Source organism: Cynocephalus volans, chromosome 3 (assembly GCF_027409185.1).
Source record: "Cynocephalus volans isolate mCynVol1 chromosome 3, mCynVol1.pri, whole genome shotgun sequence".
Classification (NCBI taxonomy): domain Eukaryota; kingdom Metazoa; phylum Chordata; class Mammalia; order Dermoptera; family Cynocephalidae; genus Cynocephalus; species Cynocephalus volans.
Genome location: NC_084462.1, coordinates 50,176,279 through 50,195,132, shown reverse-complemented (window position 1 = coordinate 50,195,132; position 18,854 = coordinate 50,176,279). Strand labels below are relative to the sequence as shown.

Sequence of the window (18,854 nt, the reverse complement as noted above, 5' to 3'; positions counted from 1 at the left end):
AGATCACATCCCCCATGGCAGCCAAGGGACAAAAGCCATTTATCAACCCATCTGATAAAACTTCCAGTGGGCTGGATCTTTATCTAGACCAAAGGGACATGGACACAAATTGCAAACTGCTGCTTCTCCGAGAGGGGAACTTCTTTTTAAAGAAGAGAGTAATTTTTATTTTATATTTTTAATTCTTGGGAGGCAACCAAACCAGTCTTTCAGCTAGACTCTTCAGTAGGTGGAGAGACTACCTTTTGAAAGGAATGGGGGTGGGGGAAAGGACACCTTGATGCTTTATCCACTGCAGATGTTTTGATATTCCAGGTTGAGGGCGCACGGGGTCTGAGCGATCATAAGGGACACTGACACCCCTTCCCCCAATCTTGTCCTTGGCTGGGGCTTCCCTGATGGAATTCAAAGCTCAGGAGCAGGTTGTGGCTCTCCGGGACTCTCCTGGGAGCACAGCTGCTGAGTGAGCCTGACGCACTCGGCCAGGAGGGCGCTGGGGGCCCCCGGAGCCGGGCTGGGACGAGAGGGTAAACTGATCCCTCGCCCCGTGCCGCTCGCTGCCTGCGGGGTCCACCCACCGGGAGACCCAACTCGAAGCCCAGCCGAGCCAGGACTGCCCAGTTCTGCCAGTTCCTTGAAACCAAGTTGGCTGAAGAGCAAAATAAAACGACTCAATCTGAGTCCAACTCAAGTCCTTTCTTGCAAAGCTCGGTTGTGTGCGGAGGCTGCGGATCCGCACCTGGCTCCGGTGTGAAACGAGATCGAATTTTTGCAAAGGCACATCTGAACCCGGCAACACAATGGAACCGTCGAGATCCCGCCTCGCACCGGGGACCATTTGGCCCGTGACAGTGTGCTTATTTATACTTTTAGCAAGAGAAAAATGGGTATAAAGGGTTTAACTGGCGTTTCCAGGCTGTGACCAGCATATGGCAAAAATGAAATAAAGTTTTACGAAACATTATAAAGAAAACAGACCGGGGATTTAAGTTTCGTGCCTCCCCCCTCCCCCTGAAAGGAAAAAAAAAAAAAAAAAAAAGTAAAGAAACTGGAGCGTTTGGGAAGGAACAAACGCTTCTCTGTGGAGTTGGTCTCCCTTCCCCCAACAAAAACAAGAGGTCCGGGCTCGGAGGAATTTGAAAGCAGCGATCTGCCAAAAACATTGTGAAAAACTATGGGGGATTCATTGGAAACAGATGGGCTTTTTCAGCTTTAATTCTGAAATTCTCTCCCTTTCTGACACAATAAAAACAAACTGGGGGCGACGCGGAATGTTATCAAACAGGACTACGAGCTCCTGTGCGCTGGGTCCGTGGGTTTCCCCGCGTGGGCAAGCCCGTGGGGGCGGGACGGGGTCCCCGGCTCCACCCGTGGGCAGCGAGCAAGCTTGAAAGTGGTGGGCGAAGAGCTGGAGAAAGTGCCCCGGCACCGAGGCCATACCTCCCCTTCTCCCCCCGCGACCCCAAAAGGTGCGTCCCCGGCACCCGCTTTCTCGGAAGGAGGAAGCGGGAGAGGGGCGCCCCCGGGCCCCTGCGACCTCCCCGCCTGGTTCCTTCGCACGGCAGCTCGGGCGGGGTCCCCCCAACTCGCGGGTCCCCACGGGCATCCATCGAGCCCTCGGCGGGGCGGGGGAGAAACAAAGACCCGTGGAGATGGGACGCGGGGGCCCGACGAGCTTGAGCCCCGACTCGATGGCGGACATGTGGCCCAGTGTCTCGGGGAGACCCGGGGAGCGCGCCCGGCTGTCCCCCGGCCACGGCGCAGTGCCTTACCTGCGGGGAAGCTGCAGAGCAGGAAGGCGAGGGTCGGCCAGAATCCCAGGGCTGAACGTCCTGCCCCTCTCCCCATACCCATCCATCCAGCTCGGCCTGTTACCACTAGCCTCTCCCTGGAAGAAGAGTTTAGAAGAGAAGGAGAAAATAAATCACGCTGCGGAGAAAGGGCAGCCTCGCTCCGCCGGCGGGAGCAGCGAGCCGGGAGGCTCGGTCCACCTCGGCCGCGGGCGCCCGGCGCCCCCCCCACCCCCGCCATCCATCACTCGTTTCCCCTCCAATGTCGACGCGGCCCCGCGCCCCCATCGCCGCGCGCCCCGCCCTCTCGCGCTCGGGTTTCAGCACGGCTCGCCGGGCGGGAGGAGGCGGCCGGGAGGGAACCTCAAGAACCCGGGGCCCGGGAGGGTGTGGGCACCCCCGGGGACCCCGACCCTCGCGCCATCCCCGCCCGCGGCTACCCACGCAGGAAAGCCCCGCAGGGCGCAAGGGAGGCAGTGTGCCCCCTTTATCCGCCCCATAAACAACCAATCCAAGTAGAAACTGCTTGGAGACAAGTCCCAGCCCTCCTTTCCAACCAGACTGCCGTCCTCAAGCCGCCACCGACACCCCCTGGCTCATTTCTCTCACACAGATGTGTCCCCAGAGCAGGAGGCTGCAAAATCCGCTTCCGAGTTGTCCGGGTCTGGGCGGGATGGCTCCCTGGATCTCAGCCACTAACGCACGAAGCGGATCCCACCCGTCGTGGCCCCGGGCCACCCAACCCGACTGGGCTCTAACCGTCTCCAGCTTCCAGAGGACTTGCCCGGCTGCGCCCCTAAGTTGGGGGTCATCTGGCCTGAGGCTGCCATCCCGGAGAACATGTGGATACGGTGGTCCCCACGTCCTGCGGGGCCTGCCCTCGAGGCCTGCAAGGCTGCTCTTGGGAGGGCTTCAGGGTGGTGACCTTCTTAACTTGGTCGCTTATTTTTCCAGGAGAAAAATGTCTCCTCCCCAAGGTTCCCCAGCCCTGCAGCTCTTCTGCCATTGTGATATTTAAGGGACTGGCAATTTCCCCTGAGAAACATCTTTTGGATGAAACACAAATAGGCCAAAGCAAGTGTTTTTAGTCAAACCAATCCCTCTCGCCTTCCCCCTCACCTCATTCCCAAGCCTGCCCATCTGGTTCTTTGGGAAAAAAAATTCTGGCTTTTGATCCAATTTAGATGTTTCTCTTAAGCACTATCACAGTCCTCACTTGCTGCAGGCCACACAGGCTGCAGGGCTGTGAAATCACAGGGAGGACTCTGCCTGCCAGGAGGGGAGTGGAGGCAGGGGCAGCTTTGAGGAAAGGCAAGAAGGCCCGATGTCCCTGGAGACAGCTCCCCCTCCCCCCAGCAAGACTTCTGAATTGCTTCCACAGAACAGGTAAGAAAGGGCACTAATGCCTCAGCCAGCTGTGCAATGAGGCAGCAGGAAGCGGCTGTTTCCTTAGGTCAAAATGCCATGGGAGCAACTGTTCTTTATAGCTGGGGTGCCACTCTTTCTCTCTCAAATATTCAGGTCTCAGACCAACAGGCTCTGTCTAGTTATGGTTCCTCCAAACCAGGGTTCATGTGAGGTGCTGGTTTGCAAAATGCTACAGGAGTGTCCAGTGAAAGCCCACCATCTCAAAATCCAGGTCTCAAATGGTACTCCTTTCAAGCTTGGCCAGCCCTTGGGCAGACCGAACTATTTATTCTGCCGTTACAGGACAGCAGCCCTTTCCAGTAGCAATTCTGGCACACTGAGGAAGGCACTGAGCCGGACTAACCAGAGGCATTGAGTATGGCCTTTCCACCTCTGAGGCCCATCAATTAACACCATTTGCTGGATTCTGCCTTTCAAGAGCTAGTCAGTCCTAAAGCCTCTCCCTAAGGAGAGAGAAGGGATCCATTAGCATTCACAGCAGCCCAGACAGTAATTAACCACCATCGCTGCTGCAGTATCTCTGGGTCAGACACGGCGGCTCAGGATCCAGCAGAGAGGCCGTACAGCCTTCAGAACACCAGCCTTCAGAACACCCGAAAGCAGGCCCCTCGAGCACTACCCTTGCCCAAGAGTGGACCATTGGCAGCAGGACTTTTACCCTCTACACCTCAGTTTCTTCATCTGTAAGCAACAGGCTAGTGATATTGTAACCTCAAGACTGCAACTGAATACAACTTGGAAGGGGCACCAGGTGGCCATGGGATTTCCCCAGTGCCCCTGTTAGGGGATTGGCTGCCATTTTGAAAGGAGACCCACATCTTATGGCACGAGCAAATAATTTTGGGAGAGGGATGCAAAGGGCTTCTTTCTCACAAGGAGAAATGTGTGAGGCTGAATTTGCACATCCTCCAAGTGGGGATTTGGCCATTACACAGTATAGACTATCAAGAGAAATCCAGCCCCCAATAGAACAGGATGGGGTTGTGCTGACCTTGAGGAATTGGTCTATAGTGGCCAAACCAAACAACTTATTGACAACTCCCTCGCTCTCTGCAGGAGTAAGAAATTCTTAAAATGTTGGGTTTGGGAACTCAGCACTCCATTCATCATAGAAACTCACTTACCTCAGAATGTAGATAACTTCAAACAAATGGCCCCGTAGTGTCTGACCACTTACGCTTCCTCCGCTAGGTTGGAGCCTGGCCTGTGGTAGAGACCTGCTCCCTTTCCCCAGCCTGACTGGGGAGGTCCCACTGAGTCTCCCCCCTCCACCTCTGCAGGGGGCTGTGTGGTGGGGGATGGGGGGGCTTCTGCCTAAGTCTGAAGCCCCTCCAGACCAGTGATGGGAAGGGACTCCAACTCTGACTGCTTCTGGGCATGAACAGAGTATTCCTAAATCTAGAGCCTGAGTCATCAATTAATAAATATATTCAAGACCTACTGCAGGCTGGTTCCTTGAGGATAAATGAATAAATGAGACAGCCCATATCTCTGAATTGCTGGTAGAAACAGATAAAAGAGAAAGATGAGTGGTAAAGGAGAGGTGAAGAGGGAAACATCTTTACCGAAAAGGTGGAGTGTGTGTCTTTCGAGGTGTCCTGAAGGATTTGCTCTTAGTAATAATGATAGTAACAACAGCTAATATTTTGATGTGCTCTTACCTGGTGTCAGGTGCTGGCTAAGTACTTTGCATTTCTAGACAGTTTCAGCTAAGGTAGGATCGATTATCATCCTCACTGTGCAGATGAGGAAACTGAGGCTGAGCGAGTTTAAGTGCTCACCCAATAACTGGCATGCTGTGTGTGCCATTCGTTCTGGTGATGAAGAGCAAGTCTGCACCGGGCCTAAAGTCAGGCAAGACATATTACATAACAGCCACTTTCAGTAAAGCAAAATTCAGACTCTGTCAGGGGCGCCAGGGGCCTCCAGCCTAGTTTGGGGTGCATCGAAGGGAGGGAAGTCTTCCCAGTGCAGGAGTGTGCCATGGGAAAGAAGACAGTGGGCAAGGGAGGGGGGAGCAGGGAAAGGATTCCAGGTGGAAGGAGCACCGAGTACAACATGTACGAAGGTGTGGCTTGCGTGGCCATCCGCCACAGCTGGAGTACGCCTGTAGAGAAAAGGTGGAGCTGGAGAAACAGAGCAAGAGCTTGGGAAAGCCCGTGAAGCTCCCGGGAGCCCACCCAAGAGGCAGAGGGATTTATTCCTTTGGGAGACCACTGTGGGAAGGTCAGAAATAATAAAGATGCCCAGACCCCACTCCAAAGCAGCTGAACCTGAATCTCTGGGGGTGCAGCCTGGGCATCAGCATTCTTAAATGAGCTCCCCCAGGCGACAGATGTGCAGGGGAATGGCTAGGTTTCTAAGTTATGTCAATCTCGGGCCCAGGACCTCTTCCTTCCATCAGCCCTGGGTGTATAGAAGACCCAGGTTGAGTCTATCAGTTTACCCCTTGGGCTTAAAGTCAAGGCGAGATAGATAACTTAACAATCACTCTCAACAAAGCAGTGACTGATATGTGACCCAAGCTGGACCAGTCAGAATCTTGCCTGAGACTGTTGCTCTAGGCGAAATCTCAGTTCCGGTCTCTGACTCCTACACAGCTTGGGTTTAGGGCTAGCAATTTTGTGGGAAGGCGAGTGTTTATGAGTGTTGGGGTTGAGGCTGTGTTTGTGGAGCTGACATACTGTTTTTATTTAGGTCATATTTTATATGGTGAGCTTTTGGGGGACTGATGGAGATTTTTACGGCTAACCCTCTCCAAGCCACTCTTCAGCACATGCTCCTCCTGGAAGTATTCCTTAGCTCCTGTGAATACCTGTTCCAACTATGGGAGCCCACAAAGTTCCTCATGTTGCTGAAACTCGTTTTGATTTAGATTTGTCTCACCTGTACTAACAGCCTCCTCACTAATGTGGAAGAAGCCAATGATCCAACACTGGTCCCAGGTATTTTTGCCAACCTCAGAAGTGTAGGGTTCTGTTGCCAATGGCTCTTAACCCATGACTCATTTATTGGCCATACATTTGGTACAATTTCTAGAGCATCCTCCTATCCTCTGCCCCCTACCCATTGAAAAATGTTTGTCTATATCATGTCTGGAGGAACTGAGTTGCTTCGATTTACAACTCAGAGTGGGAACCAATCCTTCTTTTTAATTTTTCCCTCAAATTTCTCTTTCAAACTTCAAGGGCTACCCTGGGGTCTGGTCGTCTCAGATTTGATGAACCAGTCCTTGTTCACTCTCTCCATAACCTTCAAGGTTTTATAGGCTTTGATCATATCACCTTTCTGGTTTCATCTTTCCACACTAAAACCCTCAAGGAACAAAGCAGCCTAGCCTCTCGCGAAAGACTGTCTGGGTGATTACATTGCTCACCCTTCTACAGTTCTGAGATATTTTTCTCAAGGGGAAGGTAATAAAACTGCCAGGTTTGGGTATAGCCCAGGTAGAATAGTATTTTTGGCTTGGTTTCCAACACCATTTCTGATAGCATTTTAGCATTTTCTGAACACTTATTCCTGCATAGACTTTAGCAAACAAACATTTTGCAAAGACTGCCAAGATCCCCTTTTGTGGCTATAAACAGAATGGACAGAGCCCATTTTCTTGTAATTTGGATTATGCTCTCATAAATGCATTAACCGAGACTTGCGCCTGCAAAAGCTTAATATGCATTTTCTCGCTAACTCATAAGCTCGTCCTGCAGTTTATCACCATTTGTTTGCGTCTCTGCAGAGCCTTCATCTGCAGGCCTGGAACCATCTGAGCTTTCTCTCCTTCAGATAATCTATGTTAATTTAAACTAAGTCTGGGCGCAGCAGCAATCCTGGGGGATCCCCACTGTTTATAATTCTTCATCCAGAAAAGTACCTGTTTATCCTGTTTTTGTTTCCTGTCTCTAAGGATAATTCCGATCCATGGCAATGCCCCCCCCACCCCCCCCATTCTGGAGCTACTTGCTATTGTAAATGACCTTTGGAGTAGAACTTTGTCAGAAGGAGTTTTGAAAGTCTAAACATAATTCATCTGTTTTTCTGCCTCATCTCCGGGTCTGTTTCTACCACCTTAGAGAATGCTAATAGATTGGTCTGATTTCATGTTCTCTTTTCAGAAAGTGTGTTTGCACCTCGTTCAGCTGATTGGGACTTTAAAGTGTGCTTAGTGATAGTACTTTTCAATATGTACTCCACAAAGGTTGCCATTGAAAATGACCCCTGGGTGGGTGGGCTCCCTGTGTGAGCATGGCACACAGTACGTATGCCCGTGGGCACAGGCACTGTCTGGAAAGATAGTTGCACATTTTGGCCATAAGCACGTCATTTGCCAGGTGGTCCCGGACAGATGGCCACAGAACTGCCCTTCCTGATCGTTTCCATGACAACTTAGGAGAGTACTTCTCCCTGCTTCTTCCAAAGCATCTGTGGGTCTCTGTCATTAACAACCTCTTCATCGCTGATTTCGGAGCCTCTTACAAGGTGCTCCTTGAATCGTATTTACTCATCTGACTTTCTTAGCTTTTGCTGCGGGCTTCCTTTTTCTATGTGTGCGCGCTATTTCATTAACTTTGGTGCTCCCACCCTCACCATAGGGAACTCTTCTTCTTAGTAATTATCTATTTTATTTCCTTGGTGGCTTGCAGGTACAGGGATCAAACACTGGATCCTGGTGTTATCAACACCATGCTCTAACCAATGAGCTAACTGGCCAGCCCACTTTCTTAGTAATTAAAAGATACAGGTTTTATTCCACTATTTTAATGGTTAAAAGAAACCACATATTTCCCTGATATTCCAATAATTCTCTTTAAAAACTGAGGAACTACCTCACCTTCTATTTGAATTCTTTCATATGGATTGAAAACACATGAGCAGATTTTAGTTGCTCTTGGACATGTCTTTAAATACGTGTTATCAGATTAGTAACATTTTTTTCCCCACATAAGGCAAATTCTTTTTGTTTATTTATTGTTTTTCTGTTTTACTCATTTAACGAGTACTGACTGCTTGGTTCTGGGGCAGGGTCTGAGCCGGATTTTGGGGGTTCTGAGATGAGCAGCAGACAGTCCTGGCCCCCTCTGGGCAGCCCAGTAGGGGAGTCAGATGCGAGGACAAGTCATTCCCACACAGTGTGATAAGTGTTCCAAGAGGGGTGTTAGGTGGGATCTCAGGAGCCCCAAGTTTACTCCCCATCGCTATTACTGCAAATCAACATGGGCCTTTACAAAGCTGGTGAGGCTTTTGGAGATGGCCTGTCTCTATAGGTAACTCCTTCAACAGATGGGGCCACTGACTGCAATGAATGACATCACTAGTATGAGAAGCACAGAGTTTGGGTTTTGGTGATTACCCACAGTGCTTTTGTCCATTAGCATCAGCCTCACTCGGTCTGAAACAGCCTCCATCAAAATTTTACCTCTTGGACAATCTACATCAGACTGCCCTGTGGCTTAGCGTTCATGTGCGTGAGTCCACTTTCAGGAGAGGAGTCTGGGAGTTTTCAGGGCCTGGGATAACTGCACGGGAGTGTTCCCTTTGGAACCTCCCAAAGCACATCCCTACTGAGAGGCATGGATGTACTCACTATGCTGGGAAGATATAAAAGGGATTTCTAAGAAAAGAAAATGCTGGCAGAACAAACTTTCTAGGCTTTCAGTTTCCTTCAATCTAGCATCAAATTTATTTTTAAATAAAATAAAATTAGACTGAAACCATAATATATGCACATGTTTAAAAAGGCCAATTTTCTATTAAATAAAAGCTGGTGACTCTCCCTAAAGGCAATAACTGTGAACAGTTTCATGTGCATCTTTCCAGATATTTCCATGTGCATATAAGCACATATAAAATCAATCAATCAATCTACCAACCTAATATACTGATAATTTTACCAAAACCTATTAGCAGCCTTCTGATGGCTCTTTCTCCCTGGTGGGTATTTCCTACTTTATTTTCTGTTTGAGTTAAATAGTCCTATGAACTCTGTTATCATGGCAAGAACTAAGTAGTCAGAGAAGAGCTGAGTTCACCAACCAAAGGGGACATACACCTGTATGTACAGACAGATTAAATATCAAAGAGTCCAGTTGGAGGATGCCAAGGATCTTTAAGCAGTGACATCCTCTCCTCTTCCTGGATTTCAGTTCCATCTGTGAAGACACTTATTCTACCCCTTCTCATTCAGAAGTTAGACAGCTCACATCTACCTGAACTTACACTGGTAAGTAACCTGCCCAAGATCACCCAGGTGGCTTGGTGACAGAGTGGGGCTTGGGCAGGTCTGGGTGACTCATGGCTGCCATACCGCTTCTGCTGAGCTTGCCAACTGCTTCCCAGGCACAAGCTCTTCAGTTTTCTCTCTGCCTCTCTTAACCCTACCTCATCGTACGTGCCTATCCTCTTGCTCTGCACAGAAGCAAGACTCCCCCGTGTTCCCCTTGCTCTCTGTCCCCCCAGCCTCAGTGCAGGCTGGGGTGAAGCCCTCCTGACAATTGCCAGCAGTTTCTGGGGCTGCATTTCCATGCTATTTGGATTTATACCCCTCCCCCTTTCGGCTTTTCACATCTATCCTTTTTGACTTCCAAGAGTCTCTGTGAGCTCCTGGAGCAGCCATGTTTCTTCTCTTGGTACTTCCCCTGTTTCTTCGTGCTGGATATAAACTGGTGTATAACTGGGGTTTCATAATGGAAGTCTCCCTCTCTCCCTCCACTTGCCTCTTAAAAACTCTTATCTGAGACTCCAGCTCATATTTACTACCTCGTCTACAAGCTTGCAAATTCTTCTGCCTACAAAGCCCAGCACAAAAGCAATAGCACTGATGAATTGCTGACTAGTCAGTGCTGAGATGGAGACTTTCAAAGACATTGCAGTGGATATGGGGAAAGAGAGAGATCCGGGACTTGGGCAGGGGGCTCTACCTCCAACTGTGTGGCCTGACCATGTCCTGTCCTATCTCTGATTCCTCAGCTTCTCAATCTACAGAATCATGGCCTGGCTGCCCCAGGGGTTCTCTGAGCTCCACAGTCCCCTGTTTCTAGGGATCCAGTGAATTGATGTTGGCTCTGTAACTAACTGGCCTTGCCCATACCTGACTCCGAGAAGCCATCCTGGGGTCTCATCTGTAACATTTCTGCATTCCCCGCGTGAAAATGTTGCTGAGCAAGTAGGAAAAATTATTCGAAGAGTGACATTTTTATGTCTTAATGTCAGCATAAAATTCTTCAGTAATAATCCCTGACCATACTATGGTATACCTGAAACTACACCTTAAAAACATTTAGTAACCCCCTGTTGTTTTAAAGTAGCTTTTGTTACCCACACACAAGACATACCAGGTTCCTGTAATGGAAAGCAGAGCACACAGCATTTACCTGTCCCCATTCCAGTGAGTTCTTGAAAGAAGAACTGGCTGGGAACCATTTATCCACCAAATGGCAACTGTTTGAACCGACAGGGAGTCTATGTCTCTCTCTCAACCAGAAGGCTGGAGTATGTGGATTAATGAACAATTCAGTGCCAAGCACAAATACCATAGACATTTAGCAACAGGAACAGATAACCAAGTTATTCATCAAATTCAAAACTGTTTAGAATGGCTAATGCTAAGCTGAAATGCAGAAGATCCCCAGCTGATGGGAGGTGGAGAAAAATGCCAATCCAGAAATAACAATTGTGTGGCTTTATGCGACATCCTCTCCCATCGCCACTGTTTTCTTCCTTAAATTGGTCAGAGGCTGAGGAAATTTCTCCACTTTTACATTAGAGAGGCGATATAGCATGCTGGCTGAGGACCTGCAGTCTAAACACAGACTCTCTAGATCTCAGTTATTTCATCTGTAAAATGGGGATATACTTGTAGCTTCCTCCAAAGGTGGTTGTGAGGATTAAATGAGTTGATACAATAATGACCCACTTAGAACAGATGCCTGGCATAGAGTAAGTACTGGTAAGTGGTTGCCATTATTACTTTTATATCATGGAAAAGAACCATTATTTGGGTTTCAATAGAGTGTCTATTATATAGCAGATTCTGCTGGATCCTTTGTATGAGTGGGAACTGGGGGGAAATCTGCAGAATTCCACAATGACACTCATATAACCTTGACTTCTGGGTGGGTTCTAAGTGCATTACCAGTTATACTCAAGGCCTGGTGAGCACCCATTATAAGAAGTCAACTAGGCGATGGGCACAGCCATCTCCATTTCATAAATGAGTCTGAGTCTCAGGGTAGTTAAGTGACTTGTCCAAGGTGAATATAAATGGCAGGACTTGTGATGCTAAGTTCAGTATTTTTTCCACCAAACCACAGCTGCTTCTCATCTTTACCAAGGGCTTATTTTTTCTGTCCGTCCAATAATATGCCCATATGTATAATGATGGAGTATACATTAGAAATGGGAATGTTTACAGACATGCTGTTTTCCAGACACTAACAAAAATATAAAAATGTTTTAAGAAAAATTTCTCTGAAGAACGTCCCTCCTACCCCCCTAAAAACTTAGGACATGGAAATAATTACATTATAAAATTATTTCTTTCTTTTGGATGGTAAATGGTATTTCTTAGGTCAAGTATTCATAGAGTACTTACCTAGACTTAGTCTCTGAATCACAGTTAAATATTACACAACAGGAAGACATTTAGGTAAATTGATCTATAGTATCAATTCATTGCAGTGCTTTCAGTCCACAACCATTCAGAGCATGTCCCAACTTTTAAGCCAGATGGGCTTCTGCCCTCAGAGATTGGCCACTGACCCAGAAAGGGAGGGCCACAGCACCACAGTGGCTTGGGTGTGCCTTGTTCCCACTGACTCTTGGCTCAGGCCTGGGGGGCACTATGTTCTCTACCAAGCCCCAAGTCAACAGACCCTGCCAATAGCATCCATTTGCTCATGAAGAAATCAGACATCTGGAGTTTAGGGGTCTCCTTTCTCAAAATGGTCCTAGCAGAGAAAGATTAAAGCAATGTAAAACCCTCACAGCATGGAAGAAGGTGGCATCTAGCTTTTTTTTGCCACATGATCTTGAGATACCCAAAGACACAAAACCAAATGTGCTTCAGGGCAGTAAGGAAAACATTTGGAAATCAGTAATATGAAATCTGAATGGCAAACTATTTTAGTTGCACTGACTGATACATAACAACATAAATTAAACTCCCATGAATCCCATGTTCCAGGGCAAAAGTGAACTGCCTAAAATTAGCAGTGAGGGGCTATTAGCAGGACTGGACCTGTGAAGGGAAGCCATTGTGAGGCTCACAATATCTGCAGGTGAGCCCAGCTTCTGAGTTCTGTGTCTCTTTGCTTTGCCTTCTTGGTACAAATGGGAGCCCATCTAAGAAAATGCAGTATGCTACCTCCTTCCATAAAGGAGATTAAATTAATTGTACATGAATGCACATTAGCCACTGAAACTTCCAAACAAACATTAAGTACTATTCTTTTCAAGGTACCAATTATTTTGAGGAAACCCTGTAATTCTTATGATTCTGTGAAATACGCATTTCCATGGGCTCTCCTGACAACCAGAAAAAGCCCTGTGTGGCAGGAGCGAGTGTCCAGTGGATACGTTCTTGCAAGAGCAATCTATTGTTTAGGATGCCACTGTCAGGAGCTGAGAATGAACACTGGAAGCAAGTTTCTAAGTCATTAAGATGGTCCTGTATTTGCCTAGCAGAAGTTTCTTGAGCAAGCCTCTTTGAGAGCTGGCATTTGAACAGGTAAAGTGGTATCCCCACAAGGGAAAATTAACCAGCAAGGTCTTATAGTCTTACAAATGAATCAGACCTTGTGAAAGCACCTTAAACAAGTAGATCTCGTGGTTTTTAAATAGACAATAGGGAGGGAAGAGACACACCATGGTAAAGATCAGTTGGGAAATGTATAAAAGCCTAACAAGGATGAATTAAAGCAGAGTGTTTGCATTGTGGCTGACAATGCTTACAACACGATGAATGTTTGCCAGCCCATCTTGGGCAAATGTTTGTATGTTTGTATGCTCCTGCCTAATCAGGTTTACAGACATCACCAAGAAGAAAATTCTTCAAAACACCTACAGGCGATGAAAAATTGTTTGCATACATCTTCAAGAAGAAAAGTGTGCTAAGAACAAAGAACTGGTCCTAACACTCTTATTGAGGACTTAGGCAGAACATTTCTGTTCACGAAGACAGAGGGAAACAGGACAAATTTTTGCCGCCAGCCAGTGCATGGGCCTGCAAAGACCTTGAGATCTGAAAGTCCAAGATGATGAAAAACTGAAACATAAGGAAAAGCCACAATAGATAACTACTAAAATGCCCTAATGATACAGAAATAAATAAATTTGGAGGCATTTTTTCTCATATCTGCTGATCTCTGTTTTGGTCCATGGAGAACACAGACTCTATGGGAATTGGACTTGTTTTAACCAGACAGTTAACAGAGTCTTTTGTTTTCAAGTTTTTACCTGATTCTCAAACTCTAGCAAATCCAATATCTTGACTTCTGAAAATTCTGCATCTTATAGCATTGCTTTACACAAACAATTGAAAAACGAGAAGTAAATCTAACCAGCAATTCTGTAATTATTCTCTGCATAAATGATATTTGCTATACTTTTCATTCTTTACTATAGTAATCTGGATATAATTTTATAAACTGGGTAAGTACATAGTACATTTTTAGTTCATCAATTATCAGTGAGTTAAAATTCTTTAAGTGAGGCTATAAAAGATATTTGCATTTACTTTGTTAATTTCTGCCCAAAGGTTAAAATTCTTTCTTCTTAACCTTAGAATTGTAAAGTCTCACTAGGCATTCTTGCCTCCTGGTTCTGATATGACACACATTTTCTACTCACAGGACAAAACAGGCTAAGAAACTGGGCATTCTTTTAAAAGATGTACATTTGTTCATGTGTCACCAAGAAAACTGACTCCTGCCTGGCCATGTATGCACACTTGGGTGAGACCATCCTTAATTGTTTCCACTGCCCTATTCATTCCTCCCTTATAACTCTGTTGGTAAGAGAAGGGAGGCTGAAATTGAGCTGTCATTGAGTCAAAATAAGAAAAAGAGGAGCCTGTCACCTGGATAGGGCTAGATAACAGACAGGTAGGAAAGCCTGGAGCTTCCCTTCTTCAGGTTAAACTTGTGTTCAGTTAAGTTTGTTGAATGACTAAATAATGAATATTGCTTAAAAAGCAAAGCCATTCTCCTAAAGAGCCACAGTAACACTGCAGACTCTTAAAAGTTATTTGAACTTACTTTGGGGATATTTTAAATCCAGTTCTAGAACAATTACTTTTAAGGAGCAGTGCCATTTCATTTCACAGAACTAACAGATTCTAATTAGCCTGCCCTGGTTTCTGATAATCCTTGTAGGTTTTTGCTGAATTTCACATGGGTATGTGCTGTCTCTTTCCCTGGATGGCAGACTTCTCCAGGGATGGGTTGCCGTGCCTCCTTTCATGTCTACACTGCATGCTTGAAGGTGTGACCAGATGTGGAGCCCATACTTGGTTAAAGCAAGTGCTTGAAATGAATTCATTTTGTAGCAAGGCTGTAGAGGGGAAAAAGCACTTTAGACCCACAAAACCCTGGCCATGCCCGTTCATCTCTCTGGCCATCAGTTTCTTTTTCTGAGAAATGGAAATACCAGCACCTGTTCCTGCCTGCTTCCAGGAAGCAGTGAGCTTCAGCCTGAGGGTGGCTTGAAAACTCCCTGTCCTAATGTCGGGGATGCTCAGTCCCAATTCATTTCATTTTGCATCTCATCTATGAATTCTTGTATTTGGTCTCATTCAGGGCTGCTGAAGAGCAGAACCGAGAGATCATATTAAACAGGAGCTCCCCATGGCTCCATTCTGCATTATTACACACCCTGGGGAGGTAGGGAGTCACGCCTTGGGAGAGGTTTGTAAGGAGAGAAAGCAGGCAGAGATTTCTTAGCAGAAGTCAGAGATGCCCTCCTCGAATAAGATGCCAAGCCACTCTAAGACCTCTTTTGTCACAAGTCTGGTTATTAAATAAACATCCGCAAATGGAGAGACAGTTTGAGACAGCATGGGGGGAGGGGAGACAAGCCACTCACCATCCAGCATGTCTCTTTGGAGAGTAAACTCCTGTTTGTCACCTGGGAGGGAAATGATGGCAGTGTGGCTCTTGAAAAAAGGAGGCTGGGCCCTCCCTCAGACCACCACCACCCAGAGAACCTCAAGGGGGCAAAGGGTCTTCACCACAAGCAGAACACCACACTGCTCTACAAGGAACCAGCGTGCCCTTCGGAACTGTGAGAACCCAGCTACTGCTAATATCATCTAGCCTGGAAGGTGGCAGCAAAAACCAGCCACAGAGAATGCGGAGCCGGCCTGGATGTGTGCGTGCCCCACCCGAGCCTTTGTCAGCTCTGCTGGCCACCAGCAGAGCCCACACCAGTCGTTACATGGAGACCTTGTCCCTGTAGAGGGGGCTTGTCTGTCAGCTGCTTTGGTAGTGGAACAGCAAGAAACCACTTCTTTCTATGTTTAAAAATGCCGTTTGGGGGTACACCATACCATTCCTGTACAGATTGGCACGAGGCCCTTCCCCAATTCTCCTTCAGCTGCCCTTCAGGGCACAGCCATTCTCTCTTCTAGGGGTCATGGCACAAGATCCACCTGAAAAATCACCTGTCTGTGATGCACGGAAGTAAAGCAAAATCCGTAGGTTTTCCAGAGCTCTGCGACAGATGCCTGAGGAAGGGGCATCTTCTTGGGGCAGGTAATACTTTGTTATGTTTTTGCTGGAAGATCCTAAAACCAGATGTAGAGGGTGATGCACCTCCTTGAGAGGACTCAGTACGACCTGCAATTCCGTCCCTTGAGCTCGGCGTGCGGAGCTCTGGGCATCGGGGCGCTGCGGCTCCGCGGGACAGTGGATAAACCGAGAACTACTCTTTCCCGGACGCGCTGGCCTGTTCCTGCCTGCGCACCCTGAGCAGGATTCTACTTTCAGAACACCCAACGTCGCTGCCTAGAAGGAACAAACAGCTCACCATTTCCGCTAGATGGCGCTATTTCCCCTAATCCGTCCGCAAAACACCCAATTTATAAAACAAATACAATCCAACGCCATCGGAAACCACACCACATAATAGCAGCTCACGGGCTCCCATTAAAATCTCAATTTGGGGGAATTGATTCTACCTCCGAGCAAATCAAATGCAATTACATTAATACGATACAACCAAGAATTGCATCCAAGCGTCCCTCACATGGGCCCTCCCTCTAAATACACCTGTCCCCCTGCCCTAGCTTTTACCCTGGATGAGCTACGGAGCGAGCCTGGCGCTGATTGTCGCTGTGCCCTGCCCGCCGTGTCCCCCAGTCCACTTAGGAACGCCGGCGCTGCTCGGGAATCCTAGCCCTTAGCGCTCGACACAAATCCCTCACCTTCCTGCGCACCGGCGTGCCCAGGCAACGGGGCCGCTCCGACCCGAGCCCGGACGGTGCACAGCGCCGACGCCCCCGCTCTCCCCACGGCTCGGCAGCTCGGCGCGGAGCGGGAGGCGGGGGCCCCGGGCGACGCGGGCCAATGGGGGTTCACGGCGGGACAGCCAGGTGCCTGCTCCATCCGAGGCTCGCGGGCCGGGCGGAGCGGCCACGCCATGAGGAGGTGATCCCGCCGGAGAGAGGGAGCTCCCAAATGGTACACAGTGGAAAGGACGTGCGCCGCGTCTGCCCAACCACGCGCGCTGCCGGTTGCCCGGTGGAGAGCATTTTAGGAAAACCGAACAAACACCAAACCACAAAAACTTTCCTGCTGCCAAGAGCTAAAACGACCGAGGCGCAAAAAAGCTCCAAATCTGGGCAAGACGGGAGCAAGATGAGACGCGCGGGGTTGGGAAAACCAAAGCAGTGCCATGGCCCCAGCAAGTGTCGGCGGCGCCCTGGGGATGTCAGAGCCGGGTCCGCCCGGCTCCCGGGCCGCGCTTACCTTGGCGGCTGCATGAGCCCCTGCGGCCCGCGTAGGGTGGCGCTGGCGGGGCTGCGGGCGAAGAGGGGGTGCCGGGGCGCCGCTCGTCGGCCCCGGGGCAAGGTGGGAGGGGCTCGGCCGGCGCTCGTCCCCGCCGCCCCGGCCGGCTCAGCAGCTGCCTGGGTCGTGCCGCCTGCTCCCGGGCTGCATGCCTGCGAGCGCCTGGAGGAGCCGGCCCGGGAGCGAACCGACAGTGCTTCCCCGGCCCAGAGGCTCGGGCGGCGCAGCCCGTGCTCGGGAGACAACTGCAGATTCGGGCGGCCGGGGCCAGCCCCCTCCCTCGCCCGCCGCCGCCGCTGCCGCCGCTGAGCGCGGCGTCGCGAGGTTCGTTTGCGCGCCGAGGGGAGGGGGCGGGCCGGGCGCCCAGGGCGCGGGCGGGGGGCGAGCGTGGGCGGGGCTGGCAGGGAGGGCGCGGGCGAGGAGGTGGGGGTGCGGGCTCGGGTTGCCCCGCCCCGGCCCCACCCTCCCGCATCAGCACCAGTTTGTGGGGGGGTGCGCACGCCGGAAAGTCGACTTTTCCCGAGCTCACACATGAGAGGGGCGCGGGCGGCTAGGGCAGCGACCCCCTGGGGGCGCCTCCAACTTTCCGAGCGCCTCGCGGAGATACCGTGGAGTGAACATTTCCACCTTCCGTTCCACGGTGGTCAAGGGGCAGTGACTCTGAGGTTTCTGGAGAAGCCAGTTACACCCAAGAAGAAATATTGCTGCGCTCTGCGGAGACGCACCTTTGTTCTGCTGAAATTTATTTTTGTTTAAGAATCTTCTTGAAATAATTAATACATAGGTATTGCATGCATAATACACGAATACGTTCTTGCATACAATTTTACACAACTCAGGAGTGCCTAGAGTAAAAGAGCCATGTCGCACTCCCTTCCGCTGCGGCCGCTCTCCAGAGGTAACCTCCGGTCAGGGTGTGCTCCGCCGCCGTTCTTTCCAGAGCTTTCACATGCACACGCACGGAGGGCAAGTGGAATCTCACGGGTTTTTCAAAAGAATGTTTCATCATTCGGCGCATGCACGCCCTGGCGAGAACACGGCCACGTCCGCAGCGTTGAGTCCCCGAGGAGGCTGTCGGAGCCCAGGGAAGGACCCTCGCTGCGAAATAGCAAAGAGTTACCCAATCGCCATCTGAAACCCCAGCTGGGGCGTGAAGTCAGCCTGGATACACAACTCACGCCCACATTAGCACTGCACAGTTAGAGAGATTTGCCAGTCCGTTTTAGATAGGGTTATGACCTTCCCGTTCTTACAGAACAACCTGTCTTGATTTTGATATAAGAATTCTTTGGATTTGCAAAGTGAAAAGGTATCATCCACGTCAAAACACGATCGTTATTTATGCTTGTGGTCTTGAAGGATGTGGTTTTAACTCAGTGTTCTGCGTTTTATTGGCCAAGTGTATTTGGATAATCTATAGCTGGGATATAAATAAAATTCATGTGATTTAGCAGGAAGGGACTGCGTATTAGGATTGCTGGTTTATTAGCTCTGTCCTTGGGTAAGTTATTTAGCTGCGCTGGACCTCAGTTTCCTCATCTATAAATAGAGGAGTTGTACAAGATGTTAGGGTTGTGTGTGTGTGTGGTTCCAGCCCTAACATCAGTGACTAACCAATTTCTTCCGTAATCCATCTTTC

General features: G+C 49.1%; 1 protein-coding gene across 1 annotated transcript in view; it reads right to left on the bottom strand.

Moving 5' to 3' along the window:
• RGMA (repulsive guidance molecule BMP co-receptor a) overlaps positions 1 to 17,518 on the bottom strand; it is a 40,751-nt gene extending 23,233 nt beyond the window's left edge. The window contains exons 1-2 of the mRNA XM_063090419.1: positions 17,177 to 17,518; positions 1,773 to 1,888 (exon numbers count right to left, since the gene is read on the bottom strand). Of these exons, the coding sequence (XP_062946489.1) occupies positions 1,773 to 1,888; positions 17,177 to 17,190 (130 nt within the window). The 5' untranslated portion in view covers positions 17,191 to 17,518. The remainder of the gene's footprint in view (positions 1 to 1,772; positions 1,889 to 17,176) is intronic.
• Between the last annotated feature and the right edge of the window lie 1,336 nt (positions 17,519 to 18,854).